The sequence below is a fragment of the Gymnoscopelus braueri genome (genome assembly GCF_963280865.1).
Source record: "Gymnoscopelus braueri genome assembly, contig: SCAFFOLD_277, whole genome shotgun sequence".
Lineage (NCBI taxonomy): Eukaryota > Metazoa > Chordata > Actinopteri > Myctophiformes > Myctophidae > Gymnoscopelus > Gymnoscopelus braueri.
The window spans coordinates 70,267-85,665 of NW_027660821.1; the positions used below are offsets into that span (position 1 = coordinate 70,267).

Here is a 15,399-nt window from a genome sequence, read left to right on the forward strand (position 1 = left end):
TTTATTGAGATGTGCTTCCCTCTTGGACTCTGTTTCCAAAGTGTACTTTCAGACATTTAACCACTTAAACTGTCAATACGTAGCAAACTTGACCTTTGGCTCCGTACTTGGTCTGCTCTTTTCCCCCCCCACATCAAACCTGTTTGCCTTGTAGATCTGCTATTTTCTGCAAATCATCCCACCACAATAGGGATATAAGGGTTTGATGTAAGAAAAAGAAGAAGATAAGATCTTTGGTTTAGGGGATCTTTAACTTTCACTAAGTTTCTCTGTTATATATTTTTTCAGATATGGCCTCCAGACTGAATGCTAGTGATAACAATGTGGAGGACTTGAAGAAAGAAAGTGAAGGTAATCTTTAGATGACAACGTTTAAAAATGACTTGTTTTAGTATTAACTCTTTGCCTGCCAACGACAACTTTTCTCGTCAAACTCTGCCAAGGCGCAGCCTGTTGTCGACGAGAAAGACGAGATTTTGTGTTTTCGGTGGTTTTCCACCAGATGGCACTGTTATCTATCCTATGAATGATGCTTTCACTGCCTGATGAGTAATAATCTATGCAGTGGTTCTCAACCTTTTCCGGCCGTGACCCCCCAAAATAATCATACTTGAACTGGGGACCCCCATTTTGTTTGACTCGGTTCCACAGATAAATATTGTGAAAATAGCAGATCTACAAGCTCACTGTGAGCTCCGTTGTGGTCCCGACCCACAGGTTGAGAACCACTGAACTACTCCTATCTCTAACTAACTAAAGTTGACTAATAATTCACACAGCAATTGATTGATTGATTGATTGATTGAATATTTTATTAGGCAAAAAATGTAAAACAGCACAGTTACATTTAAAATACTTTGTCTAACAGGTCCGTTCATAAAAGTCCAATTCAAATCTATTAGCAAAATAGCCGATCTGCAAGCTCAGCGGTTGTGAGTTTGTAGATTGGCTATTTTCACACAGCAGACAGTGTGGAGTGTGCACCAGCACATGCGTGCACACACACACACACACACACATACACACACACACACACATACGCACGCACGCACGCACGCACGCACGCACGCACGCACGCAAACATGCGCATGGCATGGATCTATCCATACAATATGATATAAAACTAACATTTAAACCACAATATTTGAATCTATCTGGTCTAAAGTGGGAACAATGTTTTATTAAGGTTAATACATCCTTTATAAGCTCTGTGCATATTTTAGTCCCAGGTGTTCGGAAGGAGGCATACGTTTGCTATTCTGGTTAATTTGTCTATAGCTTCATTTGATTGGCTGATTTAATTGCTTCATTTGATTGATTGCAGCCGAGCCAATCATACTAAGGACATGGGTATGCTAGCTTCTGGAAACCTGCAGAGTATGTGTATTATACACTTTCTGACAGTTAACTACTGTATGCTATCTACCTGGTCTCAAATGGAAACACTGTCTTATTAAGGTTAAGAAATCCTTCCTTGTACACTTATTACCTTTTACATCTACCTGGTCTAAAGTGGGAAAACTTATGATGGAAAAAGTTGGGGAATGACCCAGCACCGATTCCATATCGGAAGCTCGGGCTGTGATATTTTATAAAAATTAAAAATAGGAAAAAGGCAGTCAGATCTTAAGAACTGACATAAAAATAGAGACAACCAACTGTTCTCAACATAGAGGACGCACCCCCCCCCCCCCTTATTTATTTTTTTGTTTAAGTTATCATTATTGATATCACTAGTATTATCATTATTATAATTTAGCATTATTAGTATTAGTATAATTTACTTTGTTTGACTTATGCAATTATGTTTTTGGTTACTGCATTTTATTATAGTGTATGACACTGGTGTATAGAAAAAAGAAAAAAGAAAACAGTTGCAAGAAGAATATAACATGAAATGCAAATATGAAATGTAATATGAATGACTTGCAATAAAAGAATAAAAACATTTAGTGGGAAAACACATTATAGGGGTTTAGGGGATCTTTAACTTTCACTAAGTTTCTCTGTTATATATTTTTCAGATATGGCTGCCAGACTGAATGCTAGTGATAACAATGTGGAGGACTTGAAGAAAGAAAGTGAAGGTAATTTGTAGATGACAATGTTTAAAAATGACTTGTTTTAGTATTAACTCTTTGCCTGCCAACGACAACATTTCTCGTCAAACTCTGCCAAGGCGCAGCCTGTCGTCGACGAGAAGGACGAGATTTTGTGTTTTTAGTGGTTTTCCACCAGATGGCGCTGTTATCTATCCTATGAATGATGCTTTCACTGCCTGATGACGACAGACCCGGAATTGACTTCATTAAAACAAATAAAAGCTCATTTACTTCCTGTTTACTTCCTGTGGGAAAAACGCTATATCTCCGTTCCTCTTGCTTTACAGCAAAAGCAAGCCTGATTGAAATGGCCACAGCCGTACAATGGATTACGACGAGCGGATACTTATTTATTTCCTATACTACGACACCCGCATGCGTGTAATGAGCCGATCTCCGAGAGGACGGAGCTCATCCCATGATTTTTCAAAGGTTCAGTAAAATCGCTAGTTTTTGCTGGCAAGGGGACGGTAGACAATGTTTTAACTCTGGCAGTCAAAAAGTTAATACAAATTAATTTGAGCTCAGAGAATAGATTTTTGATAGTTTTGATAATTTTATCTTTTATATGTAAAGCTTACCCACTCAAACAAAACTGTATGAGTATTCATGATTGATCTAATACCATAATGTGTTGATTTCAGCCCACCTTGCTAAGCTGTCCATCGTAGAAACGAGGCTGGATGAAAAAGAAAAAGAAATCGAAGAACTGAAGAGACAGCATGCAGGTATTAAACCGCTACGTGTTGCTGTTGTCCTCAGATACACAAAGAAAACGAAAATATCTGAAACTAGTCATCTGTGTTATTTTATGATGTCCATATACTTTAAAAAATATAATGAAGAGAATAACTAAGAATAACTAAAAATAAAGTAATTCCAGTTGCACGTTTTAATCCCTATTGGAACAGTCTAATGGAGGCATGAAGGAGTTGCCTATCTCTTCCAAAACAGAACAAAAACAGTGCTTTGAGAAGCACAACTATACTCTTCCTACCTTTTCCTCTTTAAAACCGTGTCAGTCCACGTGAACTATCTAAACAATATTAGCCCTAACAACATTGCCGCACCTGCGTCCAATAAGAACCACCACATACCAGGGAAACTGAATAAATACACACATCCGCTCCAGACATTACAAAATCTACAGTGACCTGGTTTCAGAATGAAGGGTTGTGGGGCGTTGCTTGTTTTACTGATTACGGTAGTTTCTCTACCTACTGCACAAACGGCCTAGCCATTAGATTGACCCTTTTCATTGATTGAATGATCTACAATCAATCTACAAGCTCACAACGTGCCGCATCATCCAACGTATTGTGAGCTTGTAGAATGGCTTTTGAATTGTACAAGCTCACATCGCGCCGCGTCATACAACGCGTTGTGAGCTTGTAGATCCGCTTTTGAATGGATCCTATAGCCTAAATGTTCATAACCCATACCCTGGGGCAGGGTTCGGCAACCTTTTTGAAATGCAGTGCCATGTTTTTATTTTCTAGATGGTCAGTGTGCCATATCAACATTAAGATTAATTATGACACCACATCAAAATAAAATATTTCCAGCAGATTTTGATTGTCCATAAATATAACCTTTTTTTTCTCCTTCTTTTGAAATATTTTTTTTCACATCAGGACATTGTAATGATCATTAGACTCAGAGCAATAACCCACCTATCTCCCAGACTGCATCTCCAGTCAGAGTTCAGAGTTTGAATGAATGTAGAATTATGTGCAGGATGTAATTTGCATACAGATGTGAGGGGACTTAATTTAATTGAATACGCTGAAAATGTTTGTATTTAAAACCAAAAATCCTGTCACTCTCACTTATGCCAGTGTGCCAGTGATCACCCTCCCCTGTGGCAATGATGGCACCCGTGCGTAAGGTTGCCTACCCCTGCCCTGGGCGGACGTAACCCATATCCTGGGAGGATGCAACCCATAGTCTGGTGGGAATAAACCCATAGCCCATAGGGACGTATGTATCCCATAGCTCGAAGGGCCAGATATGTATCTCATAGCCCAGAGGGACGACGGATATGTATCCCATAGACAACCGGTTCTCCTATGCCTAAGAATAATTTAATGATTGAATGAATGAATGAATTAAACAATTAATACTTTTTTTATTTCAAACATTAAAAGCATAAACAAAAACAACAACAAAAGTCCACAAACAACAAAAGTCCACAAATAGTGGACCTATATATAGGCATAATCCCATATATCAGTGGTTCTCAAAGTGGGGTCTGGGGACCCCCAGGGGTCCTTGAGGGGGTTCCAGGGGGTCCCAAGCAAAAGCAGTTAATATAGCATCAACAATTATTTCAACCACTTTATCCATTTATACGTTGGCTATTCAAAAATAGCAGATCTACGAGTTTGCAGCTCGTCAATTCGAGCTGCGAGCTTGTACATCTGCTATTTTAGAACATTTTGGAAAAATATCTAAACACACACACACACACACACACACACACACACAGACACACACACAGACAGACACACACACACACACAGACGCATGGCATGAGTGCCTCAGAGTTTATTTTACTTTATTTATTTTTATTTAAACGGGACGCCATATTAATGAACAATATATATTGTAATGTAAATACACTGGATTTAGTAAAATATTCTAATTTACATCCGCAGTCCCCACAAAAAAACATTAAACAAGCAGACAATAGAGTACATTACATTACATTACATTACATTACATTACACAGGGAAAACAAAGCATTTACACCTCTGGGGTCACTCAAACACTTAAAAAGAGATGTGTGCAATGTTTCAGTTGTGGATATCTGATGAAGAAATACATCATTTGTGTGTTTATAAGTTACAGCAGAGGTTCTCAACCTTTTCAGGATGTGACCCCCCTAAATAATCATATTTGAACTGGGGTCCCCCCAAAATAATCATATTTGAACTGGGGGGACCCAGTCAAGGAGACAGTACATAAACAGAGTAACTCAGGTCCAGATGGAAATGAATTATATTTGCTCTTTTTAAATCTTATTGGAACAGTCTAATGTTCTCTTCTCAAAACAACAACAAGTTCTTAGGAGCACAATAACTAACTCCTCCTACACCCCCCCCCCCCCCCCCTTTCTAAAAGCTCTGTCCCTCCCCCTGAGCTAACTAACCAATGTTAGTCCTAAGAATATCCATAATACACTTCCATCCAATGAAAACAAGACAACATACCAGGGAAACTAAATAAATTGAGACACATTCTCGTTCTGACATCAGAACATCAACAGAGACAGTTTCAGAATGAGGGGTTGTTGTGGAGGGTTGTTGCTCGTGTTACTGTTCTGTCTGTCTGAGTCTGTGGCTTGGTCAATGTTGAACCAGGTAGCCCCTCCATAGCTGATATCTGGAGAGAGGTGACAGGAGTGAGGGATAAGCTGTACAGCCTGGGGACATCCGTGGTTCAACTGAGTGAGAGGCTGGCTGCCAGCAACAACCAAGTGCAGGAACTCAACAGCCAGAATGCAGGTATTGATTGATTGATTGATTGATTTATTGATTGATATCTTTATTGATGTGCACATGTGTCCCTAGGCACAACATGAAGAAGTCTCTGAGTGAATGTGTGGGTATACCTGCCACTCAAAGTGTGCGCGTGTGTGTGTGTGTGTGTGTGTGTGTGTGTGTGTGTGTGTGTGTGTGTGTGTGTGTGTGTGTGTGTGTGTGTGTGTGTGTGTGTGTGTGTGTGTGTGGTGCGTGTGCGTGTGTGTGCGCGCGTGTGCGTGTGCGTGTGCATGCGCGTGCGCGCGCGTGTGTGTGTGTGTGTGTGTGTGTGCGTGTGTGTATGTGTGTGTGTGAGAGCATGTGTGTGAGAATGTGTGTGTGTGTGTACCTCACTCTCCGATTCTGTGGCTGAGACCCTCATTCATGCATTTGTAATCTCCCGTTTGGACTACTTAATGGTCCTGTTTGGGCTCCCAAACAAATACCTGGATAGGCTCCAGTATGTCCAAAATTCAGCTGCCAGAGTTCTCACCCGCACCAAGCCTTGGCAGCACATCACCCCTCCCTGTAAACAACTGCACTGGCTTCCTGTTCAATTCCGCATCCATTACAAACTCCTCCTTCTTACCTACAAATGTCAAAACGCCCTCGCTCCACAGTACCTCTCAAGCCTACTCCATAAACCGACTCTGTCATGGACCCTGCGGTCCACAGACTTGGACCTCCTCTCTGTCCCCAACGCAAACAAGCGACCCTTCGGGGACAGAGCCTTCAGTGTGGCAGCCCCCACCCTGTGGAATTCGCTCCCAATAGGGATTCGCCATGCTCCAACACTGGACTTTTTTAAAGCTGCCTTGAAAAGACACATGTTCTACTGGTTACCTGTTAGATTCAGGATAGATTTTAAGATTTTACTGATAACTTTTAAAGCCCGGCAGGGACTGGCCCCCAGCTACATCAAAGACTTGCTGGCCCCGGGCGCCGCCTTAGATCCACGGGTAAGGCTCTCCTTACAGTCCCTACGTCTAATTTCGTCACCCGGGGCGATCGGGCTTTCGCATTCCGGGTGCCCACGCTTTGGAATGCCCTGCCCATAGATCTGTGTCTTCTTTTAAATCACTTCTAAAATCCTACCTTTATGTTAAGGCCTTTTCTTAGCTGTTTTGCCTTGTGTTTTCGGGTTTCATATTATCAAAGTTTGAATTGCTCTTTCTTCTTTGTTAATTGTTGTAATCATGTGACCTATTGATTCTATGTGTTGCTTTTATGTATGTTGTTTTAACCTGTGTGGTTATTATGCTGCTCTTTTATATGTAAAGCACTTTGTAATCTTGTTTGGAAAAGCGCTTTATAAATAAATTCATTATCATTATCATTCTCTCAGGCTTATGGCATATAGTTGTTTGTTGTGTGTGTGTGTGTGTGTGTGTGTGTGTGTGTGTGTGTGTGTGTGTGTGTGTGTGTGTGTGTGTGTGTGTGTGTGTGTGTGTGTGTGTGTATGTGCGTGTGTGAGTGTCAAATACATATTTACAATATACCATCTACAATATTGATACAAAAGTTCTACAAAACCAAACCAACCAGTATATCATTTTTAAAAATACAATTTTCACAAAAAAAAAACACATCTCAGGAACCACAATCTACTTAGTTCCCTATTTAGTGCTGCTGAACCAGCTCTTTAAGGAGGACTTAAAAGTGATATATGAGCCAATAGACTTTAGGTAAGAAGGTAAACCATTCCACAGTAACACAGCTGAATATTTAATATACTAGATGGCCCTCACATCTAGGCCCGATCCAAGGTTGGTCCAGACAGCACTGGCGTAGTCACTCTGCACACACGTCATGCAAAGTCCGGCCCCTCTGGCCTCTCGTCTCCTCTCCTCTCCTCTCCTCTCCTCTCCTCTCCTCTCCTCTCCTCACCTCCCCTCTCCCCTCACCCCTCCCCTCTCCTCTTCTCCTCCCTCTCCTCTCCTCTCCTCCCCCTCCCCTCTCCCCTCCTCTCCCCCCCCTCCTCTACTCTCCTCTCCTCCCCTCTCTCCTCACCCCTCCCCTCTCCTCTTCTCCTCCCTCCCCTCTCTACCCTCTTCGCGGCCCTCTCCTCTAGCGGCCTCTCTCCTCCCCTCTCCTCCCCCTCATTTCCTCTCCTTCCTCCTCTCCTCTCTCCCCTCTTTTCCTCACCCCTCCCCTCTCTTCTCATGCGTCAAGGGTCTGATAGGCAAATCAGAGAATTCCGGCATAAAGTCCGGCATAAACGTCATGCGAAGCCCTGCCAGATCAGGCTGAGGGTCTGATAGGAAAATCGGAAGATCAATCAAGCCGAGAGTATATACAAAAGAAGAAAATGAAAGAGGGGGGGGGGGGGGGGGGGGGGGCTAGGTTAAGACTTAGACAGGGGCCATTTTCGAATTGCAGCCTCCTGAAGGTGTATCTTTAGGGCAGTTTTGAAAGTGAGTAGGGTTTTACACTCCTTTACTCCTTTCCTTTTGGTAGGGCATTCCACATTTTTGATGAATAGCATGAGAACGAGTTCATACCCTTAGTTGAGCCAAATCTGGGTTGAACATGATTTGTGGAGCTGCCTCTGGTGTTATGATCATGGACTTCATTAACATTTTGGAAGTATTTTGACAAATACAGGGGGATCCCAATGTTGTGGTGTATCTTGAAGACCAGGCCCATAGCAAGTTGCTGTACTCTGTCCTCGACCCTAAGCCATCCAATCCTAGCAAAATGAGCAGGGGTTAGATGGGTTTTGTGATTGAGGCCAAGAAGTAGCCTTACAAGTTTGTTTTGGGATGTTTGGAGCCTTTGTTTTTAAGGCCTTGGAGGTGTTGTGATACCATGAAGTGCATGCATAATCATAATGACCTTGAATGAGGGCCCCTGCAAGAATCTTCAGAGTATTCTTACTGACTAGACGATCAATCCTCCACAAATAGCGTGTTAATCAACTGGAACTGCAGTTATGGCTATTTAAACCCCCAGCCAATAGGAACACAGAGGGGGCGGGGCATCAGAAAATTACAGTCCGTCCATATTGGCCGTCTAAGAGCACCCACCAAGTGTGGGGCCTTTAGCATGCTGGGAACTGGAGTTAGGGCTGTTTAACCTGTTAACAATCTGCGGGCCCGCGGCCGTTTTTGAATTTTTCAGACAAACAAACAAGTGTACAAAGGTGTGTGTGTGTCACCCACCTAGGCAAGCTATATACCATTTTAAAGGTACAGGTCTTATGATTAAAATGATGTAAAATAAGATATCCAAGATAGCATCAAAACTGTAAATATACAAACAAACAAAATATTCACAAAGCTGCAGCGACTTGTTGAAAGTTGAATTCTACTCCACCGTATTTCCACAAAAATGATTTTCTTACTACGGGGAGTGATTAAGTGATATATAAAATTCAAACCACTTTTTTCCTTCAAGAACCCCACAGAAACCCCCATAGGGCATAGCAGTGGTGGCCATTTTGTGGTGCCACTCAAAAAAGGACAAAAACCTTCTATTCCAGTAAGTTCAAACTTGTATTACTCAATTTCTGTTGCACATAGAGCTGATTAGTTTTGCTGGGGAAACCTTCAAATTGTTACCTTCGAAATGAGACCATGCCCATGCATTTATTCCAAATGGTTCAAGAACAACAATTAATTTACTTTGGGTGTGCTGTGTATAGACATTTTTTGTAAATTATACAGAATTGTTAACAGGTTAAATCCCAGCCAATAGGAACACAGAGGGGGCAGGGCATCAGCAAATTACAGCCCGTCCCTATTGGCCGTCTAAAGTGTCTAATATTCGGTTGGAGTTGGCCATCACCAAACATGAGATGGAAGGTATGGCAAAATAAAATGCTGGTTAGAAGAAAAAAAATGCAGCCTGAAGAATATGGTACAGGTTGAATCTTTCTCTGTGATATGTTTTCCAGAAATGGCTGCCGAATTGACTGCCAGCCAGAAGCAGGTTGAAGTCCTCCAGACCAGACTCAATACCAGTGAATACCAGATCCAGAGCACCCAGACCAGACTCAATACCAGTGAATACCAGATCCAGAGCACCCAGACCAGACTCAATACCAGTGAATACCAGATCCAGAGCATCCAGACCAGACTCAATACCAGTGAAAACCAGATCCAGAGCATCCAGACCAGACTCAATACCAGTGAAGACCAGATCCAGAGCCTCCAGACCAGACTCAATACCAGTGAAGACCAGGTGGTGAACTTCAAGAAAGAAAGTGAAGGTAATTAAACCAGAATGATGTTCAGTCAATCCATGTATGAGAGGATAGTGTTGAAAAATGTCTCACTTTACTTTATAATTCATTCAGTTGAGCTCAGAGATCTGATCTTGTTTTTTACAAGATCAGATCTTGTTATTTACTCAATATACTCAAGTTATTTACTGTGTGTTTGATCCATATAATCCACACGTAGGAGCATTTTGATTGAATATGAATGTAGTATTGATAAAATATCCATGTTGTATTGATTTAATATTCATGTTTGATTCATTTAATATTCATGTTTGATTCATTTAGTATTCATGTTGTATTGATTGAATATTAATGTTTTATTGATTTCAGCTCAGCTCTCCGCTGTAGAAACGAAGCTGAATGTCACTGAGGACAAAGTGCAGAAACTGTCCAGTAAGTATGTTTATCAAATATAAAAGTTGAATAATTATGTCTCACCTGGTTATGTAATACCTGTTGTACCCGTCTGTCAACCTGCCTGTGTCCCTTTCATACCCATATATGGAGATCCCTGTATATGTCCATACTGTATATGGGTATGCCCATATATGGTCATATCGGTTGGATTGGTGGTTCTGGACAACCGGTTCTCCATATATGAATGAATGTTTATTTTGAACTTAAAAAGTAACAAAAACAACAACAAAAGTACACAAACAACAAAAGTCCACAAATAGTGGACCTATATATGGACATAGTCCTATATATCAGTGGTTCTCAAAGTGGGGTTTGGGGACCCCCAGGGGTTCTTGAGGGGGTTCCAGGGGGTCCCCAGAAAAAGTAGTTAATATAGCATCACAATCATGTTTTATCACTTTATCCATTTATACGTTCACATCGTGCCGCGCTGTGAGCTTGTACATCTGCTATTTGTGAACATTTTAGAATAATATCGAAAATGCTTTTAACATAAATCTTCTCTTCTGGGGTCCCTGGCACAAAACCTTTTCAGATGGGGGTCCGTGGCCAAATACACATCAATTTGGGGGTCCTTGACACAATGAAGTTTGAGAACCACTGCTATATATGGTCATATGAACCACTGCTATATATGGTCATATGAACCACTGCTATATATGGTCATATGAACCACTGCTATATATGGTCATATGAACCACTGCTATATATGGTCATATGGACGGTTCTTGTATTTATATATCGTCTCTGTCAGGTGAAAACCTTGTATGTCCAAAACCATTCCTTTTTTATTATTATTATTATTTTAAAAAACATTTAAAATAGTGAAAATATCAGATCTACAAATAGTTCGTAGATCTGATATTTTCACTGTTTTTGTGCAACACTCTTGTATAATGAAATAAGAGATTAATTTACAAAAAAACAGAAAAAGTCTAAATATGGAGATGCAAGGTTTTTGCCTGACAACATATGAATAATTTGATATTTAATAGTATAATGAATGTTTTTATAAAGATATAAATAATGTGTTGATAAATAGTAAAATATATGCTTTTATCGTCACTGTCAGGTGGAAACCTTGTATATCCAAAACCATTCCTTTTTTATTATTATTTTAAAAAGCATTTAAAATAGTGAAAATAGCAGATCTACAAAGAGCTTGTAGATCTGATATTTTCACTATTCTGACATATGATGAAGTAAGGCATTCATTTACAAAAAAGGCATAAAAAGTCTAAATATGGAGATGCAAGGTTTTCTGCCCGACAACAACGATATGTCGCTGTATGTCCAAAATCATTCCTTTTTTATTATCATTTTAAAAACATTTTAAGATAGTGAAAATAGCAGATCTACAAGCTCATTGTGACGGGTTGTGAGCTTGTAGATCCGCTATTTTCACCATCTTCGCAACACTCTTGTATGATGAAGTAGGGCGTTAATTTATGGAAAAAATATGGAGATATGAGGTTTCTGCCCGACAACAACTTTATAATCATATACATAATTAGATAATTAATAGTATAAAATATGCTTTTATAACAATATAAATAATGTAATAATGCTCCTGTGTTGACAGACCAACCAAAGGTGGCCTTCTCTGCTGGGTTGAGTGATGGTGATGTTGGACCATTTAGTTCTTCTTTAACCACTCTGGTTTATAAGAAGGTCATCACTAACATCGGCAACGCCTACAATACATCTACAGGTAGGTGGTGATTATGTTAATTATCTTAATGAGCTTTACTTTAAGTGATTACGGTAAGCTTTACATTAAGTGATGACATTAGTTATGTTAATGAGCTCTACATTAAGTGAATAAGTAAAACATGTTAATGAGCTTTACATTAAGTGATGACATTAATTATGTCAATGAGTTTTACATAAGTGAATAAGTTCATTATGTTAATGAGCTCTACATTAAGTGAATCAGTTCATTATGTTAATGAACTTAACACAGTCAATTATCTCACCAACTAATGACACAACTTACATCTGTGTGAAAACATCAGTAACAGCATGTGAAGGGTTAACTCTGCTGCGTCATTACAGGCTAAAATGTTCCAACACTTTTCTAAAATATATGTGAGCTTGTAGATCGACTATTTTAGAAACGTTTTTGAAAATCTTTCCTTTAAAAAAATAGAGTTTAAGTATTTAACAGTGTTTAAAAGCCTCAACATGACCTTTGTGCCGTGTGTGTGTGTGTGTGTGTGTGTGTGTGTGTGTGTGTGTGTGTGTGTGTGTGTGTGTGTGTGTGTGTGTGTGTGTGTTTTCTAGGTTATTTTCGATCTCCAGTGAAAGGAGTTTATTACTTCAGATTCACTGCAGCTACCTGGGGATCATCACAGTATATAGATATCAGTATGTATAAAAATAATCAGCTACTCATTCATAACTATGGACTCAGCAATCATGGATACAATAATCATAAAGGTTTTGAATACATGTCTAATGGAGTGATAGTAGAGATGGAGCAGGGAGACACAGTAGACATGAGGTTAGAGGGTGGCTTCAGGCTCTATGACGCCTCAACATCCAATCACAACACATTCAGTGGTTTTCTGCTCTATTCTATGTAACACTGCTACCGACACGGCTGGAAACTCACTGAGTACATTTACTCAAATACTCTACTTAAGTACAATTTAGAGATACTTTTATTTTAATAATCATCATCATCATCATCATTTGAACCACTATTTTTACTTACTATTCAGAAATAGCTGATCTACAAGCTCACCGTGTTGTGTTGTGAGCTTGTAGATCTGCTGTTATAAACAATGATATAATGTGGAATCATTTAGAACATAATATTATATGCTATATTACATATTATAGCATCTCAAATCTTCTCTTATGGGGGTCTCTGGCTCTAAATCTATTCAGACGGGGGTCTGCAGCCAAATACATATTAATGTGACAATCTGTTACATCTCAGAGGCAAATATTATACCTTTTACTCCATTACAATTATCCAACTGCTTTAGTTACTAGTTACTTTGTATATTATCAATGCAAATCAAATATTAACCATTCAAGCCCTATTTTAGACTTTGGCTTTTCCAAAATAGCAGATCTACAAGCTCACAATGTGTTGCAACGCATCATGTTATGATCTTGTAGATCTGCTATTTTTGAAAGATTTTGACAAAAAGAAAAAAGTGAAATAGTCCATTCTGCATAATGAGTACTGTAAGTATTTTTTCATCACAATACTTTTGTACTTTTCCAGGTATTTTATTGTAACAGAGTATTTCTACATTGTGGTTACACTTGTAAGTCATTGTGGATAAGAGTGTAAATGTCTAAATTGTAACTTGTACTTGTAAATGGTATTTGTACTTTTACTCCAGTAAAAATGTGAGTACTTCTTCCACCACTGGTCCTGGTAGCATTACATTAAAGAGCTTCCATAATGCTCATATTCATGTTGTCAATAAAGACACATTTAAAGCACTGTTGTGTCTATTGTATGTTTGTATGATCATCATCATTATTATTATATTATTATTATTATGTTGTTATTATAATGATTAGGATTATGATTATTATTATTATTATATTTTAAACTCTTTTTAAACACAATTTAATTACTTTGCTCTATTTTATTGCGTGAATGTATGTATTTATTTATTTGTTTATTGATGTATTCATGCATGCATTAACTTATTCATTAGAAAATCTAAATAATACTGTTTTAAATTTAAATCACAATCCCAGAGTCAAAAGAACATTTGCAATGCAGGAGATGTGTTGTCCCATGGACTTGACCTTTATAGGGGGTCCTCAGAGTTACTACAGGGGTCCGCCAAATCGTTGTGTGATAGGAACTTTCATTTTTATTTTGTAATAACCAATAACCACTTGAACCCTAGCGTCCCTATGCTGAGGGGGAACATTCACTGAAAATAGCTGATCTGTGGGCTTGTAGATCAGCTATATTTCGGTGAAGAGGTTTGGTGCAGAGGGGGAAAAAAGAGCGGGCCGGGAGCAGAGCCAAAGGTCAAGTTCACTATGAAGATTGAAGTGGTTAAATGTCTGAAAATACACATTAACATGAATCCAACAATTTAATAGAAAGGACAACGTGTAAACAAACAAACATGAATGTACACACTGCTATCTACTGTATGAAATCTATGAAGAAGTTGAATCTGCAACACAATTGTAAACAATTTATGTGGTGGGGGGTCCCTGCTTCATCTCTCTCAGCTAAGGGGTCCTTGGCCCTGATCTAACACACTGCACATATGACCTTTGACCTTTATAAAGGGCACATAGTCCATTAGTCAGTCAGTCAGTCAGTCAGTCATTCTGCTCTCCGCTTGAATCTGTCGGAGGGGTTCGTCATAACGTGTACGCACTGACCTACAAGTGGGCGTGCCTTCAGATCAGGAAGCAGGCCGCGCTTTACCCAATCAAATGTAGTGGGCGGGATTTACTCTCTGTGCGCTCGCTGCCCACTGAAAACAAACCGAAACTCATCTAACAATAGCGTCCTCGGAGCAGACAAAACCACGGAAAGATATTCACATTTTAACTTGCTCTTTCATCATAGAAACAAGTGGGCTTAGAACCAAAACCATCCATGTGTCTCTGGGAGAAGTGGTGTTAGTGTTCCGTGTAGAAATATTGTTAGTGGGAATGAAAACATAGTCGCACCACCGGAAGTGGAAGGCTGAAGGCAGACCAAAACCCCGGTTTCCTTGCGCACAGGTCCACCATACAGGGCATAGCAGTGGCGGCCGTTTTCTGGTTCCACTTCAAAATAGTCAATGCATTTTTCCCATTGACATTTCCAAAAAATATTTATATCAATTAATTTAAGCGTAGAATCAAGCCATCCAGGGTCCTGGTGAATCATGACCATAAAATGTTTGATTCTGTGAAAAAAACGTTTTTGAAACGATCCACAGATAATATAAAACAAATGGAATTCTGGGTAACGCAGGAAGAAACGAACGGCCTGCAGTGACGGTAATGACCAGCAGAGGCTGCTAAAACTCGTTATTAGTGGACCTGCATTGTATTACTTTAAAATCATATATTTGTTGGATTATAAGTTGTTCACTATAACAATTCCAGGACAGAATATATTCTGGTAGAATGTCCCATATCTATCTATCTGTCT

The 15,399-nt window shown here is 39.6% G+C and overlaps 1 protein-coding gene across 1 annotated transcript; it reads left to right on the forward strand.

Moving 5' to 3' along the window:
• Positions 1-282: 282 nt before the first annotated feature.
• LOC308081157 (uncharacterized protein) lies at positions 283-12,765 on the forward strand (the record flags this gene model as incomplete). The annotated part of the gene is made up of 7 exons (XM_080457552.1): positions 283-351; positions 2,747-2,830; positions 5,465-5,608; positions 9,519-9,833; positions 10,176-10,238; positions 11,845-11,973; positions 12,546-12,765. Coding segments are annotated over exons 1-7 (1,016 nt in total), but the record flags the coding sequence as incomplete, so codon positions are not given.
• Between the last annotated feature and the right edge of the window lie 2,634 nt (positions 12,766-15,399).